Here is a 22,737-nt window from a genome sequence, read left to right on the forward strand (position 1 = left end):
CCAGGTCATGTGTTGCTTTTGCTTAGCTCGCCAAACCAGCAACAGATCCAGAGACATGGAGTAAGATGGTTCTCCCTCTTCTTCTTCCTCTTCCCTCTCTTTTTTTTCTCTCTTCTTCTTTCTCCTCTTCCTCTTCTCTTATTATTCGAGATGATCTCCCGCCCCCCTCTTCATAGGATAGCTCGAAGTCTACTAGAAAGACCACATGCTTGTCACTACACGTTCGTTTCAGGAACTTTGGTCGCTTTGGTCACGACTGGACAGTGGGGCCCGCTTTGGTCGCCCGGGGCAGAGTTGTGATTATGTAAATATGCTTAATTGTACCATAATGCTCCCGAATATTCCAAGAATGTAGCAAATAAGGGGGTAGGAGCTGTAAACCATGCCTGGAGTGGTCGAGTACGGACTATAAATAGGGCCATACTGTACCCGGGAGATCGATCAAAAAACTGTTCCACCCCAAACACGTGTCACCCCAAGGACCCTTCGGCATTTCCGTCAGCGAAGGTTCACATTGTCTAGGATTTCGGTACCAACAGTTGGCGTCGTCCGCGGGGATCGAACACTTCGATGCCATGCCACCTAAGAAGAAGACGAAGCCAACCGAAACAGTGGAGGCGTTGCTAAAACCTTCGGCCGCGGCCGAGACTTCGGCCGAAAGACCCCCTTCGACCCTGCCAGAGTCAAGCATTGCTTTGGCCGGTGGAGCTTCGGGCGGACGCGAGCAATGCTACGGCGTTGAACTAGCGCCACCAGGAGGCAATGATGACAAACATGGAGAAGCCGTCCAGATAAATGCAAAGCCGGTGCGGGTCATGGAACCAAGCAATCGCGCACACTTCGAGCCTTCGGCAAAAGAAGGGGGGAAGGTGCGAGACAAAGAGTGGGAAGATCTCGATGACTTCGTAGAATATGAAAACGAAGATGAAACACAGGAGGAAAGAACATCCAGGCTAGAGGCTGAAGAGCTGGAAAAGCAGATTGCGCAGAAGAAGCGCATGTTAGATAGCCTAGCAGCGAGCCGAAAAGCCGCAAAATATCGCAGACGGGCAGATGAAGCTAGGAAGACATTGGAAAAAATCCAAGAGGAAATCGATATGCTACACCAAGCGTAAGGAGTGTCTCGCCAAGTGACGCCGCCAGGAGACACGGCACGAACTTTGCAGGACCTCCAGCGGCGGTCATCCGCAGGAGACCCAGAATCTCCGCTAGCCATGGATCTGCAAAACCAGCCGTGGCCACCGGGCTTCAAGATGCCCAGAGTGGTAATGTTTGACGGGGAGTCAGACCCAAGGGAATTCGTAATGAGCTTCGAACCGGCTGTCAAGTCTGCCGGAGGGGATGGTGCAATGTTGGCGAAGGCCTTCGTATTGGCTGTAAAAGGGATAGCAAGATCTTGGTACTCCGCGTTGCCCCCGGGATCCATATACTCATGGGAGCAATTGCGTAATGCCCTGTACAGCAATTTCTAGGGAAATCGGGCAGACAAGATCACCGTGAGTGACCTCTTCACACTGAAGCAACAACCAACAGAAACATTGCAGAGCTATATGCGCCGCTTCATGCACATACGTTGCCAAGCGAAGGGGCTAAGTGAAGATACAATCATCGATGCGATGGTACAGGGCATCAGAGGGGGGTTATTAGCAGGAAAGCTCACAAGAAAAAGACCCGGGAGTGTACAACAGCTGCTTAATAAGATGGAAGAATACGCGAGATCTGAGCTCGATCATCTTCGAAGGAAAAATGAAATGGTAGCCTCCAAAGTAAAAGCAAATACATCGGCCAGAGAGGCAAGCACTGGCAATCCTAGAGACAGATTGCGCCACGCGAGGAAATCCGAAGCATCTGACTACACAAGGCAAAAAGAAGTCAATCAGATAAACTCCAGCCCCATTTGAAGTCGCTTAAGTGGCAAGCGAAGCTCAGAGTGCGGCTGCTCAAGGAGGCCGAGCCAGTAGAGGAAGGGGCCGTGGAGGCCGAGGTGGACGAGTCCCGCAGGATCCAACAACGTTTTACTGCGAGCTGCATGGCGAAGGAGCCGGCCATAGGACCAAGTAGTGCCCGCAGGTTGTGGCCATGAAAGAGAGCTTGGCGAAGCAATCTCTTGATCACGCAAGAACCATACACCACGCAGCAAGTTTCGGGAGAAGCGAAGTGTGGGAAAACCACAATCAAAACACAGCGTTTGCCAACCAGTGGTGACCGATGCTTGCACCACAATATGCACCTGCAGCCTCGGCTCAGCTGGAGTTACCTCCACCACCACCAAGGCCTGCGATCGAAGCACCACCAGAGAGCAGTAAGTCCATGAACACGGTAAATCGTGGATACAATGTGGTGTTAGCTATCTCAGGGGGATCTAACCAGCAGACATAATCTAAGAGACAGCGGAAAGAATACGTGCAAAGGGTCAACCACGTCGGTGTGGGGCCAACGTACATTCATTCAAAGTGGTCAAACGTTCCCATTACATTCTCGCAAGAGGACATGAGGGTCTTAGATTACCCACACACAAATGACTTCGTTATCACAGCAAACATCTTGGGAAATGAAGTGCATAGGATCTTGATAGATGGAGGAAGCTCAGTAGATATCATCTTCGCTGATGCCTTCGACAAAATGGGTCTACGTCGAAGCGACCTGAATCAAGCTAGATCACCATTGCTAGGCTTCGGCAGAAATGCAATCAATGCTCTGGAAAAGATAACAATCCCAGTGTCGTTTGGTGAAAGGACGAATTTCCGGACGGAAGATATTACTTCGATGTGGTCGACATTAATTACCCATACAATGCAATATTTGGTAAGGGAGTCTTGAACACATTTGGAGCAATACTGCACCATGCGTACTTGTGCATGAAGATGCCTAGTCCTGAAGGTGTCATAACAGTATTTGGAGATCAGCGAGTGGCCCGACGAATCAAAGTGGGAATCACTTCAGGACGGCGAAATGTCCACATGGTGATGGAACCTTCGGTAAATCGAGAGGAAAGTGATATCCAACCGAAGATAAACAAAGCAGCGAAGGCTGTACCAGAGGGAACAACCAGAATAGTGCCGTTACATCAAGAAAAACCAGATAAAAAAGTCACCATAGGAGCGGAGGCCCCAGAGGAGGACCAGCAACAACTCATAATGTTTCTCCGCAGTAATGAGGATGTCTTCGCTTGGTCTCTGAAGGACCTACAAGGAGTAAGTAGGGAAATCATTCAGCACAGCTTAAATGTGGATCCCAAGCCGAAGCCAAGGAAGCAAAAGCTTAGAAAAGCTTCAAGTGAAAGAGAAGGAGAAACAAAGGCTCAGGTAAAAAAGCTGCTCGTTGCCGGAGTGATACGTTGCACTCAGAGTGACTAGCTAACCCAGTGTAGTCAAGAAAAGCAACGAAAAGTGGAGAATGTGCATCGACTTCAAAGACTTGAACAGGGCTTGTCCGAAGGATGATTTCCCATTACCTAGAATTGATCAGCTGGTGGACTTCGCCGCTGGTTGCGAGATGTTAAGTTTCCTAGATGCATACTCGGGGTACCACCAGGTCTGGATGGCAAAGGAAGATGAGGAGAAGACAAGTTTCAGGACCTCCTTCGGCATATACTGCTTTGTGAGGATGCCCTTCGGACTTCGAAATGCTGGCGCGAGCTTCACCAGGTTGGTGCAAATAGTGCTAAGTTCACAGATAGGGCGAAATGTCCTAGCTTACGTCGATGACATAGTGGTCAAAAGTGCCAGAAGAAGCCAACATCTCGAAGACCTGCGTGAAGCATTCAGAAGCTTGCGAAGGGTGGGATTAAGATTGAACCCAAAAAAGTGCATTTTCGGAGTACAATCTGAAAGGCTGTTAGGGTTCTTTGTGTCAAAGAGAGGCATCGAAGTGAAACCCCAAAAGATACAGGCGATAATAGATATGAAACCTCCACAAAATAGAAAGCAAGCACAACGGTTGGCAGGGAGGTTGGCGGCACTAAACAGGTTCATTGCAAAATCTGCAGAGCGAAGTCTACCTTTCTTCAAAGTGTTCAAAAGCTCCGACCCATTTAGATGGGGCACGGAGCAACAAGAAGCTTTCGATGAATTGAAAAACTATCTGACGAAGCTCACAGCACTTTCCAGCCTTGATCCAGGCGCAGATTTGTTATTATACATAGCGGCATCCCCTTCGGCAGTGAGCGCTGTACTTGTGCAGGAAAGACACGAAGACAACAAATTACGACAGTTCCCAATATACTATTTGTCAGAAGCTCTTGCAGGCCCGAAGAGGATCTACACAGAACTGGAAAAAGTAGCATAAGTGGCATCTCGCAAGCTTCGCCATTATTTCACAGCTCACAAGATCACAGTACCAACTTCCTTGCCCCTTCGCAACATGTTTGAGAACAAAGAAGCTATAGGAAGAATGGCAAAATGGGCCGGAAGTCGCCCCATTCATGATTGTTTTTGTGGCAAGAACATCGTTGAAATCACAAGCGTTTGTAGACTTCGTAGCAGAATGGAATCCGCTAACCGAAGCCCCAGAAGAAGAACCGTCAGAACCGGTCTAGACCGCATATTGCGATGGAGCTTGGGGACCTACAGGAGCAGGTGTGGCGGCGATATTATCCTCACCTTCGGGCGCAAAGCTGAAATATGCCACCAGATTAGAATTCTGGTCTACGAACAATACCGCGGAGTATGAAGCCATCCTCCTCGGACTTCGCAAGGTGAAGGCTTTGGGCTCCCGAAGGGTGCTGGTTAAAACAGACTCAAAGGTAATAGCAAGCCAAATTGACAAGACGTTTTAGGCAAAAGAACCAGAACTTGTTAAGTATAAGACAGCAGTCCGAAGAATGGAAAAGTACTTCCTGGAGTTCACGGTCAAGAGTATATCGAGAAATGATAACTTCGAAGCAGATGAGCTAGCCAAAGCCGTTGCGCAAAATCTGCCTATGCCATTAGATGTTTTCTACCAAATACTGACTGAACCAACCACCGACGACACTTCGCGACCAGCGCGTTCCGTTGCTATGATCGAAAGCGAAGATTAGCGCTCTCCAATATTGGCTTATCATTGTGGTTATCACAAGCCCGAGGATCATGTTGAAGCAAAGCGTATGGCCCAAAGAGCTAGAAACTACAAAATTGTGGGAAACAGTCTGTACAAGGCCGGAGTCTGTGCACCGTGGTTGCGATGCATATCCCAGGAAGAATGACAGAATCTGCTAAAAGAAATTCATAGTAAACTGTGTGGTTCACATGTGGGTACACGAGCCTTAGTTGGAAAAGTATACAGACAGGGCTTCTATTGGCCGAAGGCGATCAGTGATGCGGATCATATAGCTCGAAGTTGTCAACAGTGCCAATTCTGGGCGAAGGGGTCAAACAGCGGCGAAAACACAGCTAATCCCACCAGTTTGGCCGTTAAGACGGTGGGGAATTGACATTGTTGGCCAACTGCTAGCCGCTCCAGGAAATTTGCGATATGCCGTCGTTGTGGTCGAGTACTTCTCCAAGTGGATGGAGGCGATGCCACTCGTAAACATAACATCGAGAAATATACAAAAATTCCTGTGGGAGAATGTCATATGCCATTTTGGAGTCCCATGCGAAGTAATAGTAGACAACGACACTCAATTTGACAGTGCAGGATTCAGACACTTTTGTGAAGGTCTGGGGATCAAAGTGCTTTTCGCATATGTATACCACCCACAGTCTAATGGGGCCGTCGAGAGAGCAAACAGCATTGTCTTCACTGGTGTCACGAAGCACCTGTAGGGATTGGCAAAAGTGAAATGGTTTGAAGAGTTGCCCAAAGTCTTATGGTCTATAAGAACAACGGTAGCAAGACCAACCAGTTTCACATCGTTTCGCCTCCTCTTCGGCGAGGAGGCAATGACCCCAGAGGAATGCAAGAACAAATCATTTAGGGTCGTGAACGAACCAGAGCAAGGCAAAGAGTCAATGTTAAAGGATGCCCTCGAAGAAGTGAGATTGCAGGCCACCAAAAATCTGGGCAGATATCAACAGGAGACAAGAAAATGGAGAGACAAGAATATATCCGAAAAGAACTTCATCCCCGGAGATTTGGTGCTGCGAAGACTCGGTAATGCATTACTAGTGGGAAAACTACAGAGCAAATGGGACGGTCCTTTCTTAGTCAAAAGGTCGTTAAGACCCGGCTCATATCACTTGGCTAATATGGAGGGCGAGGAGCTTCCACATACTTGGAATGCGGACAACCTTCACAAGTTCTACGCCTAACAGCAATGGCGGCCAAAACGAAGCTTGTGTAATTTTTCTTTATGCAATTTTTCTTTTCATGTAATCAAATTATATGGGAACTGCACTCTTTTCCTCACAAGGGGACCCCTTCGTTAGGGAGTGAGGTTTTTAACGAGGCAGGAACCCTTGTAAACATCGATATAGTAGAAGTACCCCCAGAAAATATTGCTTATTTTGAGTATTGGTAACTTGTCGTCAAAGTGCGCTAGCCTAAGAGCAGGGTGGCGCACCAATCGACGAGTGAAGGGCCACAAATAGACGGCGCAACTAGAGGTGCAAAGTGTCAACGAGAAAAGACGTACACTTTTGACCTTAAGAAAAATAAATAAATAAATAAAAGAAGAAGCCGAAGTGTCGCTCGACCTAAGAAAAGACGGCGCACTTCGAGCTAGAAAGTCGAGGGCTAAGAGTGCCTATCCCGCAACGAAAGAAAAACAAACCTTTGGAAGAAAAGCCGAAGTGTCGCTCGACCTAAGAGAAGGAGACACACTTCGAGCTAAAAAGTCGGAGGCTAAGAGTACCTGCCCCCGCACCAAAGGAAAAAAAACCTTCGAAAGAAAAGCCGAAGTGTCACTCGACCTAAGAGAAGGAGACGCACGTCGAGCTAAAAGGTCGGGGGCTAAGAGTGACTGCCCCCGCACCGAAGGAAAAACAAACATTCGGAAGAAAAGCCGAAGTGTCGCTCAACCTAAGAAAAGGTGACGAACTTCGAGCTAAAGTCGGGGGCTAAGAGTGCCTGCCCCCGCACCGAAGGAAAAACAAACCTTCGGAAGAAAAGCTGAAGTGTCGCGTGACCTAAGAGAAGGAGACGCACTTCAAGCTAAAAAGTCGGGGCTAAGAGTGCCTGCCCCCTCACCGAAAGAAAAATGAATCTTCAGACAAAAAACTGCCCTAAGAGCGCTCGCTCTCGAACAAAGACAATAAATTTCTATCAGCTGAAGGTACCTGTGATCAAAAATGGGGGGGGGGGGACAGCGTTCTCGAAAAAGCACTTCTCTGGCAGTCGCAGGTAGCTGCGGCGAAAAATCGAGGGAACGGTGTTATCCAATATTAAAAATTCATCGTTGCTGAAGCGACGCCCCATATGAATAATCGAGAATATCATTTGTCGAAGAAGACTTCGCTCGAGTAAGCGACAAGGCGTTCATAACATCCGAAAACATTGCGAAATGCCAATATGTCACTTCAAGCATGATGCCGCCAAAGTAAATGCCCAAAAAAACAAAGTAATAATATTGTAAATGCAACCTTTATTCCGCAAAGCGGTCAACATCAGGACCAATAAAATCCTTATACCATCGACTAAAAGCAAACTGAAAGGCTATGCCTTCACTTGCATGAAAATGCATGGTTGGGGCCAAAGGGGACCCAACATGAGTCGAAGCCGATGGAGGCGCTCGAAGATCATCTTCGCCTCCGGTGTGTTCAACTAGTTGCGAAGAGGGACCGCGGCGATAGCAAAGCTATGGCTGGTGAAGTGGGAGCTCGTCGTCGTCTTCGGGCTCAATCTTCGGCTCAAGGAGCATAGGCGGACCCTCGACGTCTCCGCGTGCGGTACGACGCAAATTGCGCTTAGCTCGGTGGTTAACTAATGTCGAAGGGCTAAAAGATTTCCAAAATGCTTTGGTCCTAGTATTCATGGCATCGTACGCCTTACACTTCACATGCCAGTACCGCTCGAACTCAACATCGGGATGATGGCGGCGAAACGATTCCCAGCAAGACCAAGACAAAAAAAATTGTCCCTCATCATGGTGACGGGGACAGCCTCTTCGGCTACCTGCGTAGAAGGGAGGACCTGCGCAGGGAGCGCAACAAGTCAAGAACATTTTGTAACAAATATAATATTATATATTACATCGTCAATGTGTAATACATCGCCCCATCATATAAGGAAAACTCAATAAATAAAATGACGCCTCAAGCTGAGTCATCCCACCTTCCCTGTTTCTTCGGCCGCCGCGGTTGTAGCTTTAGATGAGGGATCATCCCTCGCCTTCGCCTGCAAAAGAAATATTTCATAAAAAAAGTGCACGACCAAAAAGACAACAAAACCAATGATATGAAGCAACGTACTCGCTGGCGGTTGATCTCCACCTCTCGGAGGGCGAGCTCACGATCGTGTTTGCACCAATAATTGGTGGTAAACAATCGGGTAGTGGTCTTCGACACCCTCGTGATGGCCGAAGTTGACATGTCCGTCGGGTACCGGAAGGTAGACTTTTGAAGCGCAATATGATGGTCGTAGCCCATCATTTCAATTGACTGGACAAGACTCCAGGCGGCAACCATCGCGCAGAAGTCGCCATATAGCTGAGCGGTTGGGAGAAGGCTCCTGCTAGTTTCACAGATCCAACTTATAAGTCCGCCCAGCCCGACAATGTCGACTGTTGGGGGCGTCGTCGAGGCACCAATACCTTCGAAGGTATTGCTGATAGCTTCGCACGCAGCGACAGCCTTCAGCTCAAGCTCCCCAAGCGCGTTTAAAGCATCTTTGGGAGAGCCTTCGCCTCGCTCAGCTCTCCTTGCAGCTGCTGTGTCTTAGCGCTCTCTGTGGCGTAAAGCGCTTACAAGTCACATACTTGCGCTTCAGAGGATTACAGGTTTTGGCGCAAGCATTTGACTTCCTCTTCGACCACTTGTTTCTCCGAGCGAAGGGCGCTGAGTTCCTTCTCAAGTTATTCCAAGCGTGACTCAGCTTCTCTCGCTCGGCGTGAAAATTCACGCTTCTGTCCTTCGGCTTTCTCAGCACGCTTCTGTCCTTCGGCTTTCTCAGCACGCTTCTGCAGCATATCAATCTGCGCGTCTGCACTCCGGGCGTGAGCTTTAGAATTCTCTGCCTGTTTGCGCTAAGCCTGCGATATAAGCAAAGCCTGGGACGTCGCATGGATATGAGCAATTACCATAAGGACAAAATAATAACGATGATAATAATGGAATATACTGGTATACCTTCGCAATTGCCACATCAGAAGCGTCGAAAAGTTCGCTGACGGGCTTCCAGGCGAGCGAAATTTCAAGCTCGGGGAGGACGAAAGTACTAAAAAATTTCTTCGCGTCATTGAACTCCCTGGTGCTTGGTTCGAAGGAGGAAGCCTTGAACGCCTCGGGCGCTATGGCCTTCGCGTCAAGTAGCCCGCCGTGGCTCATCAACCCTTTTCCTCGACGGTGGGGCACTCTTGGAGTTGACGCCTCAGTCCCGGAGGAGGAGCTCGAAGGCAACGACGGCGAAGAATAGGCTACCACTTCGATATTTTTGGCTCCTTCAATCTCGGTTTCCCGGGGTCCACATTGTCTGAGGTTTCGGTCCCAACACTTATTCTTTCTCTTTCACACCCAAAAATTTCGAAGAGGGTGGGAAGCTTGAAGGGCTCCCAAGTGCGCCCGGGGAGCAAGTGGCTTACCCCTGAATCCACCACTGTGCCCAACGGCAACCTCTATCAAGCAACAAGACTTGCTGACCTAAGTTGGACAATATTTGTAGTCTTCATCGCTGATCCTCGTCTAACTATTGTGCGTAGTATGACTTACTGTGCTTATGCCCTATCCATACCATTTGTTTGTCAAAGTAGAACAAGGAGAGGTCTCGCAAACCCAGATTTAAACATGCAAAAAAACCACTCCTGTCAACACTCATTAGACACAAGAATCACCCCTCTGTACTCAAACGTACGAGTCATCCATACTCATCTAGCCAGCATGCTCGGTGGCTAGCCCCTAGCCACCTTGCAACCTAGCCATCTTATCTTATCACCACTCAATATCATATCCAGGAGGATAAACTACCAATTATGATTCAAATACATTATTAAATCACCCGCCTATCTGTTTGTTCCATGGCGTTCATCTCAGTAGCAAGGGGCGCCTTGGGACAAATCAAAGTAAGGGCCCTGAATTTGAATACAAACAGTATTGCAGAGCTAACTTTTAGGACACTGTAAGAACACAAGCTACTATATTGAGTTAGTTCATATTGAAGTGTTACTATATAAGAAAACTATAACACACTGCAACGACAAAACACTTCTAAGCATCAGCTATTGAAAGAAACATTCTACTATTGGACACACATATGCATCATCTATCACCTTATCTGCAAAACAAACATGCGAGTCATAACTATACTAATCATAGAAAGCCATTTCTGCTAACATTTTTTTTCCAAAAATATTTCAAAAAATGGAGTGCAACATTTTCTTAATTCAGTGTCATCCAATGATTTATTTTGAACGAGGTATAAACCCAAATATACTTTTTTAAATATCACCTTAGAAAATTGGTGCAAAACTATAAGATAGTTGGATCAACTAAAGAAAATATACTAACTATCATAGCTCGAAAGAAATTCCAACCCTAACCCCCTTCTCTTGAACCCTATATCAAGTCTCACCTAGTCAGGGCCGACTCTGAGATTTCAGTGGTCTGGAGCAAAACTAAAAATAGGGCTATATTAAACATAAACATTGAAATATTAATATATCAATTGCAAAGACAATATTTTGAGTAGAGTTCGTGAGCATTTACGATAAGCTTAAATAACTTAAAATACGTCCATTACGGTAAACTGGAACAACTTGGAATACGTCCGATCGGATGTCTTCTAGATTGTTTCAGCTAATAATCAAATGTATTCTAGTTTATTCCAGCTTATCGTAAATGCTTTGCGGGAACAAATTATCGTAAATGCTCGCGGGAATAAAATTGTGAAAGATCAGAGTATACACACGTATGCTTGCGTTAATACATGCTAGCTAGGTAGAGATACTCACTCGATCAGCTGTATCTACATGTCTATATACAACTTGCTACGTGCAACTCTAGTTACTCACCGGTACATACAGCAGGTAGTTTGCAGCCATAGTATGGCTTTGGAGCTATATGCTCACAGGTGCCAGCACCATAACACAAACGCTGCGCTGGGAGGTAGCTACTTACTGCTAAACGGTTAGGTTCAATTGCTCGTGGTTGATCGGCTGCATGCTTCGATGATTGGTAGCGTGAACGATCGAGTTTTATGACGACGATGATTGGATGCACACGGGAGCCGCCCCCGTACCGTGCAACGGAGTCGGGCCCATCGATCGCCAGAGCGAGCGAGGACTTTTTCATATTTCAAACATACAATCTCAGCAAGAGTCGGATCCATTTGAGGTGGAGTAAAAATAATAAAGGAGAAAAACCAGCGACGAAAACTCATATGGCAATAGTTGACGCCTGTCCTCGATCAAGCTGTGGGCATATGGAACACCTTGTAGTCGTGGTTCCACGGAACGCAGAAAACTAGACTAATTGGACAGAAGAAAATACGAAATAAGCAAACAACCAAATATACATGTCACTTGATTTTTTATAGGTCGAAGGAACCAGACCACATGCGTCCTACTTTACGGACTATTATGCCTAACTACTATTTTAGATATAGTTATATTTGTTGTCATGTAGATTATTAGATATATATATTATACATATGTATATAAAAAGGAGCCCCTTAATTTTGGGGCCTAAGGCGGCTGTCCCGCTCGACCCTCTCAGAGCTGGTGCTGCACCTAGTCAACCTTAATTGAGATCTCTGGTACACTGGATCAGCCATGTAAGGGTCTAAGCTAATAATTATTACAACCCTAATTCATACGGTCTTTGTAAAGTTTGACCACTTATAGATATTTGTTATTTGAAAATTGTTTTATTAGTTTTGTTACTTGAAAATTATATCATGAGATACGTCGTTCCACAATATTATTATTTTATCATTACATCTTAACGTGAAGTTAGGGTCTAAGTCACGTCTCGGATCCATGGAACAAGGCGGCGCTCGTGTGCGCTGGAAAACCTCAACCGCCCATCCAAGAAGCATCACCGGTGGAGGCCCACTTCCACGTGGCCGCAACGACTTGCCGATCCTCCCCTCCGGCCTCCTCGGTGCCAAATTGCCAATTGTGGACGCCGAGACGGAACCCAAAAGGCGTACCTCCCCCTGCGCCAGCACCCACTGCCACGGAACCCCACACTCCCCTCCCCGCCCACCGGTGCACGCTCTGCCCCCTGGACCCGGCCCACCGGCTGCCCTTGCCACAAGTTGACAAGAATCGTTTCCCATCAGCGCAGCAAAGCGCTCGCCCACCCACGCGACGCCTCCTCTACCATTCCCACGGCGGCCCCGGTCCCGTGCTGGGTGGCCCCACATGTCGGTCAGGCGTGGCGCTCGGCTGCGGGGGGTTGTGGCCTGGGGAGGCGCGGCGGTCCACCACGCGAAAGGCCGCCTCCGTTCTCCGCGCCCCCCCACCCCCCTCCGCCTCACATCTCATCTCGCTCGCTCGCTCTCTGCTGGACGCCAGGCGACGCGAGGGATTCGATTCGCCAGCTCTTCCGTCTCCGTCTCGAGTCTCGACCCGCCGATCTCGCGACGCGCCGCCGCGGCGGTGGTGAGGTACGGCATCTCTCTCGCTCCTTCCGCCTGAGATTCGAGCTACCCGTCTCCTCGCTCGGTTAGGATCAGGACTCGATTCTGTTCGGTCCGGTTGGGTTCCGTATCGTTGGATTGGCCTGGATGGATTGGTACGAGGTGCGACTTCTTCGAAGGGAGCATGGGCTCGTGGGCTAGTGGAATTTGTAGACTTCTCGATTAGGTGGCCCTGTCTTTACTATCTTTACTAGCTGATAAGTTGGATTCTTATGCCTAGTGTTAAGAAGTTTTTTTTTTGCGTAAGAGGATTTGGACGACGTGCGATTCAGTTTTGATGTAGGGTATATTTCTGAGGAAGATGGAGATACTATTAGGCTTATATTTTGCAGTGCTGTGGGGTAGAATCGCCATTTTCACCGAGTAAATCGGTTGTCTCCTTGACCGCGGGCACGGTCGTGCTCGTCCCCTGCATGTTGGCACCTATGAACTGGTGTTTTGTGCAATTCAAGTCAATTTGGATGGTGCCACGTGCAATTTACTATTTTTTGCTACACATAAGTATTCTTCAAAAGGAGCAATTTTTCAGTTTCCTGCTATAGATTATGCTTCAATTTATGTGGTCAAAGATTTCTTCGTCACGATAAACATGATTTTTATTTATTTTTATTTCAGATGCGTTGATCCTAGGTGAGGAGCAGACTTCAGAAGTTAAGCCAGAAAGGATATTGGATATTCATTGTGTCGGTGGTAACTGAGGTTTGTGAGCATTTGTAGATGGAGAGATTAACTACCAACCACCTCTACAATTCTGGAGTTCCCGTAACTGTGCCAACATCTCTGCCTACTATACCAGCCTCTCTGGATGATACCTTCCCAAAGCTTCCTGATGCGCATAATGTTTTGATGGAGAGAGAATTGAGGAGCACCCCACTATCACCTCATCAGACTACTGTTGCTCCTATCTGTGGTCAATTTCACTCAAGTACTGGATCTGTCGGGCCGTTGTGTTCGCCCCCGGCTGTAAGGTTCTCTTCGGTTTCGAATGCTGAGCAATACTTGAACTCCAATCCTTATAATTCTCAAGCACCATGTACTGCAAGTTCTTCGTCTCTGAATTACAGATCACAATATGGAGGCTTTGAACCTTCCTTAACTGATTTTCCAAGAGACATCGAACCAACCTGGTGCCCTGATCCAGTTGATAGCATGATCGGATACTCCGGTGATGTCCCTGGGGGTAACAATTTGGCTGGGATCACTTCCATTGGAGCTTCGGATGACCTTACTAAGCAAAGTGAATGGTGGACTGATTTTATGAATGATGATTGGAAGGACATTGTTGATAACCCAGCTTCTACTGAAACCCAACAGGTATGCTTGTTGATTCTGCCATTTTTTGTGGGTGGGCTTGAAGAAGTACTGGTGCTCTTTGAAAAAGGAACTCCCATTTGTGTCAAGTATTTCCTAACTGTACAGTTGCCCATCTTGTTGTGTTCTTTGTAAGCTAGCTGATGAATCGACAAGTCTGTGACCATATTGTTGATTTTCTAAAATACATACTGTTTTCCAGAACAAGTATTTTGCAATCTTATTATTCGTTGTGTTTGCTTGTGTATATTGTATATGGTACACGAATTAGCACACTTGGAAGTCTTAAAAGGCTTCCTCTTTTCACAGCTTGTTGAGTTCTTTCCTATTCAGGATAGTGGTGACCCCTGTAAGTTGTATACAGGTCCTCATCATAGATCTAACATTTCTTAGAAGTGACTTGAAAGCCAAACAATATCTGCATGTTTTTTACACATTAGCCATTCCCTACTAGACTCTTGACTAAACGACTAGTTTTCAACTTGGCATCCTTACAGCCACGTTGTTGTTGACATCTAGAAAGTTCTCAAATGCTAGATTATGCATCACAAGATGAAATGATGCATCAGGTGCTACCTGCTATTTTTCTCAGTTGCATATACCCAATCAACAATCATGATGACTAAGCTGCATCTAGAGTTGTCAATAGAACCATTTCAAGTTGTCCCAGCTAAGCTTCGAGCTGCACTACTGACTTTAGCTTCGCTTTTATATAAGCTCGCATTTAGGAGTTTCACTTGAGGAAAATTCGAGCAGGCTCCAGGTTTGCTGAGCTTAATTATTTGCATTTGCAAAAGGCAAGGCTAGTATGGCCAAGTTGCTTGGCTTGAATTGGCTTTGACTCTTGGTTGCCTAGCGGTTTAATTTTTTACAAAGTAATATGCACAATTTTTATGAACATGCCATGTCAAACCTTGTGGAGCTACAGTGCTTTTCTCGGATTGGTTTTGAAGTTGAAATCAGGGTCAAACTTAGGTCATTTTGTGCGACGTTCAATTTCCAGACAAGGTAGAAGTCAATCTTGTCTTGGCTGGGTCACCTTTTGTTGCTATCCTTAACTTCACCATGCTATTTGAGTCTTTGTTTACGAACTTTATGTGAATTTGATCAGCTCTATATGTTTTAAACACGGCATTGAGTGTTGCTTTATTGACACTTCACATAGGTTGGACCACCTGCGCAATTGGCAATCTCAGTTCACCAATCAGCTACCCAACAAACAGTTTCGTCTCAATCTGGAGATACTTTGGCTGTTGCGGCACCCTCACCCAGTGCCGGCTGCAATACTGCCAAGGCACGTATGAGATGGACTCCTGAACTTCACGAGCGCTTTGTGGATGCTGTCAATCAACTTGGTGGCAGTGAAAGTGCGTATTGTTTAAAGACAACTTTTCTCTCATGATTGAATATATTCATTTTGACATTTTTCTTACATTATTACAGAAGCAACTCCTAAGGGCGTGCTGAAGCTAATGAAGGCCGATAATTTGACCATTTATCATGTAAAAAGTCATCTTCAGGTCTCTTATTTAGCCGTATTGCTGGAATTGTTTGAACTAAAAAAAATATGTCCTCTATCTGATTTCGAGTTAACTTGATTTTCAGAAATACAGAACAGCTCGATACAGACCAGAATTATCTGAAGGTCTGACCTGTTCCACTTCCCATATGTTCTGTTTCTGTGTATTTCTTGCTGCAATTCCTTAAAGAGTTTTTTCATGTTCATCAATATGAGATTTTCATGCTCTTCAGAAAAGAAGGTGGCATCAAAAGAAGAGATACCATCTATTGACCCAAAGGGGTAAGTCTGCAACCTACATGAAACTGATTTAGCTTGTGGTGATTATACTGATGTCAATATAATGAGAAAACTGAGTACAGCTTGAGTTTTCTTTTATACGAAATGCCTGATCTGGAAACTTGTATACTATTATGATCATATTGTTAGCAAAAATGTGAATGATGGCAACGAAAATTGGTGTTATTTGCAAGAAAAGAAAACAAATAGTTTGTAGATAAAAATAGATGGCATTTTGTTGTGCATCAATGTAAGTCACGACTATTTTTAACACTGTTTAGCTGACTATGCCATCATAAGCTGGGAATAATTCAGCATTGCCAACAGATATTCATGAATTTCATATCCCTGCTCCTTTGTGAGTTAAGTTTTATATTTTTCCTTGGATGTGTTCTCTCTGCTGTTTCTTTGTGTGATACATAACTACATCTGATGAACAGTGCCGGGCCCTCCACAATAACAGTTGTTTGGCCTTTGTTCCAATTGCTTGTCTTGTTTTTGTTTACTATTATTAGTCATGGAAAAGCTTACTGTTTTAGCAAAGTTGTATGGCCATGCACAACTTACTTAGTTGTTTTGGGGTCCTGAGCATTAGTTCCTTTATCGTGCTGGAGGAGTTGCATCTGATGAAGTTCAGTACACTCCACAATAAAAGATATTTGGCCTTTGTCTAATTCCAACAGCTAGTCTGTTTTCTTGTTTATCATTTTGAGATACGGAACACTTACCATTTTAGCCAAGCTGTATGGCCATCCACTAATTTCATAGTTGTTGTTATGGTGTCTTGAGCATTAGTTCTTTTATTGTGCTGCAGGAGTTTTGATCTCACTGAAGCACTTCGTCTCCAGTTAGAACTTCAAAAGCGGCTTCATGAACAGCTTGAGGTATTATTAGGAATTGCTTTAGATGTCTCAGAAGGAGCGAGGGGCAGCAGGGTTTAAAATCCAGGGGTGGTGGTACATAAAGTTATTTTATCATACTTGATCTTGTCTAGATTCAGGGAATGCCTGATCTTGATTTTCTTTTCACATGCAAACCTATTGTCCTGTTAGTCTACCACAACTTTGATCTACTTTAATTTCGAACTAGTATTGATTAGAGAAGTAATATCATCTTTCAAAAAAAATAATCACCTATTTAGTATACTGGTTCATTAAAATGTACTTAGCCAATTCTTGGATTACATATAATAAGTACTAACATGTTATAGTGGTCCAAAAATTTAACCTCCATTTTTTATGGAGACCTTTTCTTGGCAGAATTGCTATAATAGTAGTTGGTTCATTGGGTGACGAACCTTAAACACTATGTGCCGACAAGCTTAACATTTATGCTAGGTGCCAGTTGGCAGTAGGGAGCTGACTAGCACCTAGAGGTGTCGTGTTTTGGGTGTTACTGTAGCTCTGCGTTGCTGTAGCACTGCGTCTACTATATCTTTTAGTTAGTTATTTGGAATGATTAGATAGCATTTAGAGATAAGATTAGATCAGATTTGTTAGGAGTCATTTAAAAGGTAAGATCAGATTTGTTATCAATAAGAGATAGAATCAGCTAGGAGATAGAGTTGGATTCGGTTTAAAGATAATCGGCTAGGAGATACAGTTGGATTCGGTCAGAGACTTTCCATTGGGAGTCCTATTTATAGAAGTCATGTAATCGGATCAATCAAGAAGAGAATTATAAATCTACTCCTACCTCTCTTGGATTTCTCCTCTCTTGATTCTCTCTCCCTCACGTCAGCCTTCTCCCTTAGCAGCCGATGCCACCCATCTATCCTCTCGGTGGTGTTTATCCTAACATTTTGTATTAGAGATGCCAGGTTCCGACTCTGGCGATGGCGCTAGCTCTCAAGCTATGGACACCCTGGCTAAGGTGGTAGCCGACTTTCAGAAAATTTGGCGCAACATATGGCTAACATGTCCTCACAGGTGTCTGCCATGTCCTTGTAGTTAGCGGTGCTTGACAAGCATTTGTTGGACCCTGCAAGTCAGCTAGCTGCGTTGCAAAGTGGCATGCCCTCCAGTACAACAACCCCTTCACCGGCAGCAACCCAACAACAACAGTAGATGGCCAATCTGTTTTCTCACCTCTCAACGGTGAAGAAGATCGTCTAGTTGCTGCCACTGCCACTGCCTGCTGGCTTTCTCGAGCCCAAGCAGGAGCGCCATGGGTTCATCGAAGCTCTCAACACCGTTCCACAACCGAAGCAAGAGATATCGCTCGTGCAGTAGTCGCCGCTGCTGCAGAAGTAGGAGGCGGTGTTCGCGCAATAGTCGTCATCTCAGCGGGGGTAGTAGGAGACGATGTTCGTGCTGACGTCCACTCTACTTGCAGTGGCCCTGGTGTCGCAACGGATGGTAACATCAACGAAGGGCTGCACATTGGGTGCCATGGCAATGACCAATGTGGCTGCAGTAGCACCCCACCCTGTTTTGGCAAGTCCAAAGGTTGCAGCAATGTGGGGCTGCCAAAGGCTACCGCCATGGCTGCCACCACAGCTTGAGGACGAGCTGTTTGCTGAGGGAGGGAGCGATGTTAGATCAGTTACCGTAGCGTGTGTTACTGTAGCACTTCGTCTGCTTTATCTTTTAGTTAGTTATTTGGAAAGATTAAATAGCATTTAGAGATAAGATTAGATCAGATTTGTTAGGAGTTGTTTAAAAGGTAAGATTAGATTTGTCATCAATTAGAGATAGAATCGGTTAGGAGATAGAGTTGGATTCAATTTAAAGATAGAGTCGGCTAGGAGATAGAGTTGGATTCGGTCACCGACTTTCCATTGGGAGTTCTATTTATAAAGCTATCTAATCGGATCAATCAAGCAGAGAATTATCAATCTACTCCTACCTCTCTTGGCTCTCTCCTCTCCCTCACATCAGCCTTCTCCCCTAGCAGCCGACGCTGCTTGGCTATCTTGTCGGCGGTGTTTATCCTAACACGTCGGGCATTAGTAAGGGAACAAATAATTTTGGGGGCGGATGAGGGCTTATAGTCTTGGGTTTCTTTAAGATTGGTTGATACTCGGGTTGAGTGGATCAAGGCTGGGCCCATACTTTACTAAGAGCAGATAAACCCCCTCCATTCCCCTTCCTCTGCCTGAGTACCGACCTGGGCCTCCCAACATTGTGCTAGCATGCCCGGGCCAGTGATTATGGCCTGCGGTGGTAGTCAGTGGGGCCTTGTGTGCCGATTTTTGAAACATTGCATTTCTAATATTAAGTATCTAAACTGATTATATCCAATCCACAATATCCTAGTCGCTGTTTTACTGGATGAATCATAAATGCATCTACTTTTGCTGTTACTATTTTGATCACAGTATGCAAGGTGCTCAGCAGATATGTGAAACAACGGGAATCATGATTCGTATTGGGGGAAAACTGTCTAAGAGCTTACAAAAATGAGTTTATTCAGTTTATCTATCTCAGCAAGGATAGCTAATGATGTAGGCTAAGACTGTATATCACCTTTTCCCACATTGAGAAGCTCACATGGGTTTTGTTATGCATATTCTTAGTATTTTTTTGCCATAGATTCCCATCCTCTCAAAATGTTTCATCTGATTCTCTGTTTTTCCTTTTCGCAATTGCATAGCCAACTTCCCCTGTTGCCAAACTTTGTCGCAGCTTACTTTTACTAAAGGGAAAAGTCCACTTTACTCCCCTGAAGTATTGTGAGAGTCCACTTAATCCCATAAAATATCTTTTGGTCTACTTAACCCCCTGAGTGTGTAATACCAGCTCACATCACCCCCGATACTAGTTTTGCTAAGTGGTTTTGATGATGTGGAAGGTTGTATATATTGCCATGTGAACTGCCATATTATGTGATCTTTTTCTTTCTCTTTCCTCCTGGTTTCTCCTCGGACGTTCATGCAAGGGCTCAGGCGGTGGCTACCATCCACGGATTTGCAGAGGAAGATGGGGGAGGGCGTCAGGGTGCTCTTGTTGCTGCTCCCCACGCGGAGCTGCACCTCCTCCCGGCCTCTTGCTGATCTCTGTCTCACTCAGACAGACACAAACTCATACCAAATCAATAAACAATTCTTAGTCCTTTACACCGAATGCATGCAAGCAGTTAATTAGCATCTTCTATGTAGTGTGTCATGATTAGCATGCAAGAGCACTCCAGGTGTTTCAGGAGCTACTTGAAGAAGGGCTGTACGGAATGGTTGCTGAGTTGCTCGTCCTCGCTCCTTGATCCGCTGCTCGTCCTTCTCTTGGCACACCAGCAAACATAAGATGTGGTGGTTTGCACCCTTTTGCGTGTGCATGACGTGCTCGATCTGTTACATGGCGTGGTGGAAGCCACGCCAATGGTTGAAGAGCACAACATGGTGGTGCAACGACGTGGAAGGTGTTGATAATGAGCATAGAGCTCATGACGACATGGTGCACAACATGGTTGAAGAGATGTTGCAATTTGCGTGGCAATACAACCTTCAACATCATTAAAACCACCTAGCGAAACCAGTATAGGGAGCGATGTGAGCCGGTATTGCAAATTTATGGGGGTAAGTAGACCAAAAGATACTTTAGGGGGTTAAGTGGATTCTCGTTATACTTTGGGGTAGTAAAGTGAACTTTTCCCATTTACTAAATGCTGCTAAAAAGGCTAGAAGACTGTGTTTGTTGACAGCATTAAAATGGTCAGCACTCAGAAGAAATAGGTCAGGTACTGAGGTTTAGTAAATGAGATGCATTTAACTTTTTAGCTTGAGTTTCTCAAATTTCTGTTTTTTTTAACCAAAATCCTTTGAACTCGCATTTGGTGTTTGGATCTTGAGAATCTTACGCCTCACCAAAGTGACTCTGTCACTGCATAGACAGAAACTGAATGGGAGAGAGAAGACCTTGTGAAAGAAGATCAGTTTCTCCTTTTGGGAAGTGTGTTGTTTCCTGGAAATCCCAGTGGTACCATGATTTCAGAACTGTCAAGATATCTTCTTATCTAAAGATCTTTCTTGGGAATATAAATTAAATGTGTCATTTAATTTCGAGTTATGCTCCAATTCAAAGATTTACCACAGTTTGAACAGGTTGAATGGTTTTCTCTAGTGAAAAAACTGTATGCGTGAATTCAGGAGGAAAGAAAAATAAGCTTAGAAGGAATAAAGAGCATGCCTACCAGTTTAGCACGACCAGCAGCTTGTACAGCCCTGCTGATAACCAGTTCAGATTCAAATTTGAGCGAGCAGACAGTCCAATATTTTTCCTGATTGACTGGTTTTTCTAGTGGGAACAAACCACAAACCTGTACTGGCATGTCGTCCTTTTATGTTCCCCAAAACTGGCTAGTAACCTTGTCTGCAACATACTGTGCCTTGCTGAATTTTACCCTCACGTTTGTTCCATCCTTGCACTCAGATTCAAAGAAGTTTGCAGCTTAGAATTGAGGAACAAGGGAAGTGCCTTCAGATGATGCTCGAGCAGCAGTGCATTCCTGGGACAGACAAGGCGCTGGATGCTTCAACTCCAGCAGAAGGATCAAAGTTATCTTCTGATCTTCCAGAATCTTCAACTGTGAAGGAAGTTACAGAAAACAGTCAAAATGGACTAACCAAGCAAACAGGTATGGACATTTATGAAAGGCTTTGGCTTGTGGTGATACCAGCTTTTTTATGATGCACAGATTTCTGATGGTTCTGACCTTTTGTTTCAGAATCAGGTGATAGCTAATGAAGATGCAAGGCAATTCTCTCCAACCTGCGGACCTAAGTGGCCATGAAATGGGTTTGATGATCTGACTCATGGCAAGCTTAAATCAAGTCGTTTTTGTCTTTTCGAAGGAACAGATGAGTATTGCTATGAACAACATTGCAAAGCCTGGCCAAGTGCCTGTAACTAGACGTTAGTTGTACAGTACCCACCATCACGGTACCGATGAATCCCGTGTCACGTGGATGATCTAGGGTTCAAAAGACAGCGCAAGCACAACTGTCCGGGGGTTTGACTTCTTGCTTTTTCTCCTTTGTTAGGGATCTGTAGCATCTGCTAGGCATTTGATTATGGGCTGATCCAAGTATTTACAATAATATTTAGCACCTCTTGTTTAGAATTTGCCATGGTGCCAAATATGATCAATGATGTGTTACATTTGTATGAGAAGCATGGACTGCACTCGGTTCAGTCTGCATATGATCTTCGGTTCGATGTTGATGCTTGTGGTGGTAGAGAATTTTGCTCGTGGGATAATGACTCCATATTGATTATATTTTTCCGTGAATGCAGATGCTACTACGGATAGTACCGATTACATAACCAAAATGAATTGAATGCTCCCCTTAGTTGTGAACAGAGTACACTTCTGTGCAGCGTTATGAATATTGAAATCATGGCATTAGTCCGATAGGCAATCGAAAATTTATACACATTTTTTTGGGAAAGGATGGCAATAGAGATGCCGATATTATGATAGGAAAAGAGAGCTGACTCTGTTTATAAGAGAAATTGAATCTGAAAATATTCACGATTGCACGATTGATTTAGGATCAACCGGCGAAAGACCTAATGACTTGATCGTCTTGACAACCAAAGCCAAACACCCTAACACATTGGTAAAATAACACACGCAACCTCTGTGTAGATTGACCCATGTTCCCATCCACAGCAAACGCATGTCATCGTTGTCAAGCTCGTCGGCGCTCTGACTCTAACATAGGTCGCCCATGGGCAGAAAGGCCTAGCACCAACAGAGCAGAGACTCCACCGAACAACTTGCCCCTTTAGAGGACCGGTGTGGTCACAATCGCCGCTGAAGCAAGCTCCCGCCATAACCAAGCTGTCAGTCACCTGTACGCAGTGTGAGATCCTCCATTGCGACGCCTCTAGGGAGTCACGATGCATCAGACACCGTCGTCACTTGTCCCGACATTGATAGGGTTTTCACCCGAGAGATCCCACAACAAGGGAGGA

General features: G+C 45.4%; 1 protein-coding gene across 4 annotated transcripts; it reads left to right on the plus strand.

Annotated features, from left to right (window-relative positions):
- The first annotated feature begins 12,489 nt into the window (after window positions 1-12,489).
- Window positions 12,490-21,960, plus strand: LOC133891261 (protein PHOSPHATE STARVATION RESPONSE 2-like). Of its 4 annotated transcripts, none has more exons than XM_062331968.1 (10): window positions 12,490-12,681; window positions 13,330-13,344; window positions 13,432-14,028; window positions 15,191-15,392; window positions 15,469-15,545; window positions 15,631-15,670; window positions 15,778-15,826; window positions 16,638-16,707; window positions 21,190-21,394; window positions 21,485-21,960. In XM_062331968.1, the coding sequence occupies exons 3-10, from the start codon at window positions 13,432-13,434 to the stop codon at window positions 21,499-21,501; spliced, it is 1,257 nt and encodes a 418-aa protein (XP_062187952.1). In that variant the 5' UTR covers window positions 12,490-12,681; window positions 13,330-13,344; the 3' UTR covers window positions 21,502-21,960. The 4 variants fall into 4 exon arrangements, with proteins under 4 accessions (XP_062187952.1, XP_062187954.1, XP_062187953.1 ...); XM_062331970.1 differs by having other exon boundaries at window positions 12,491-12,681; window positions 13,330-13,413; window positions 13,511-14,028; XM_062331969.1 differs by having other exon boundaries at window positions 12,492-12,681; window positions 13,330-13,682; window positions 13,779-14,028.
- Window positions 21,961-22,737: the final 777 nt, after the last annotated feature.

The sequence above is a fragment of the Phragmites australis genome, chromosome 14 (assembly GCF_958298935.1).
Source record: "Phragmites australis chromosome 14, lpPhrAust1.1, whole genome shotgun sequence".
NCBI lineage: Eukaryota > Viridiplantae > Streptophyta > Magnoliopsida > Poales > Poaceae > Phragmites > Phragmites australis.

What these genes read in the sequence shown, in the direction of transcription:
- LOC133891261 (XM_062331968.1), top strand. Translation starts at nt 13,432, where the DNA reads ATGGAGAGATTAACTACCAACCACCTCTACAATTCTGGAGTTCCCGTA. An exon ending in ATGTAAAAAGTCATCTTCAG is followed by an intron (nt 15,546 to 15,630) that starts GTCTCTTATTTA and finishes CTTGATTTTCAG; the next exon opens with AAATACAGAACAGCTCGATA. An exon ending in GGCTTCATGAACAGCTTGAG is followed by an intron (nt 16,708 to 21,189) that starts GTATTATTAGGA and finishes CCTTGCACTCAG; the next exon opens with ATTCAAAGAAGTTTGCAGCT.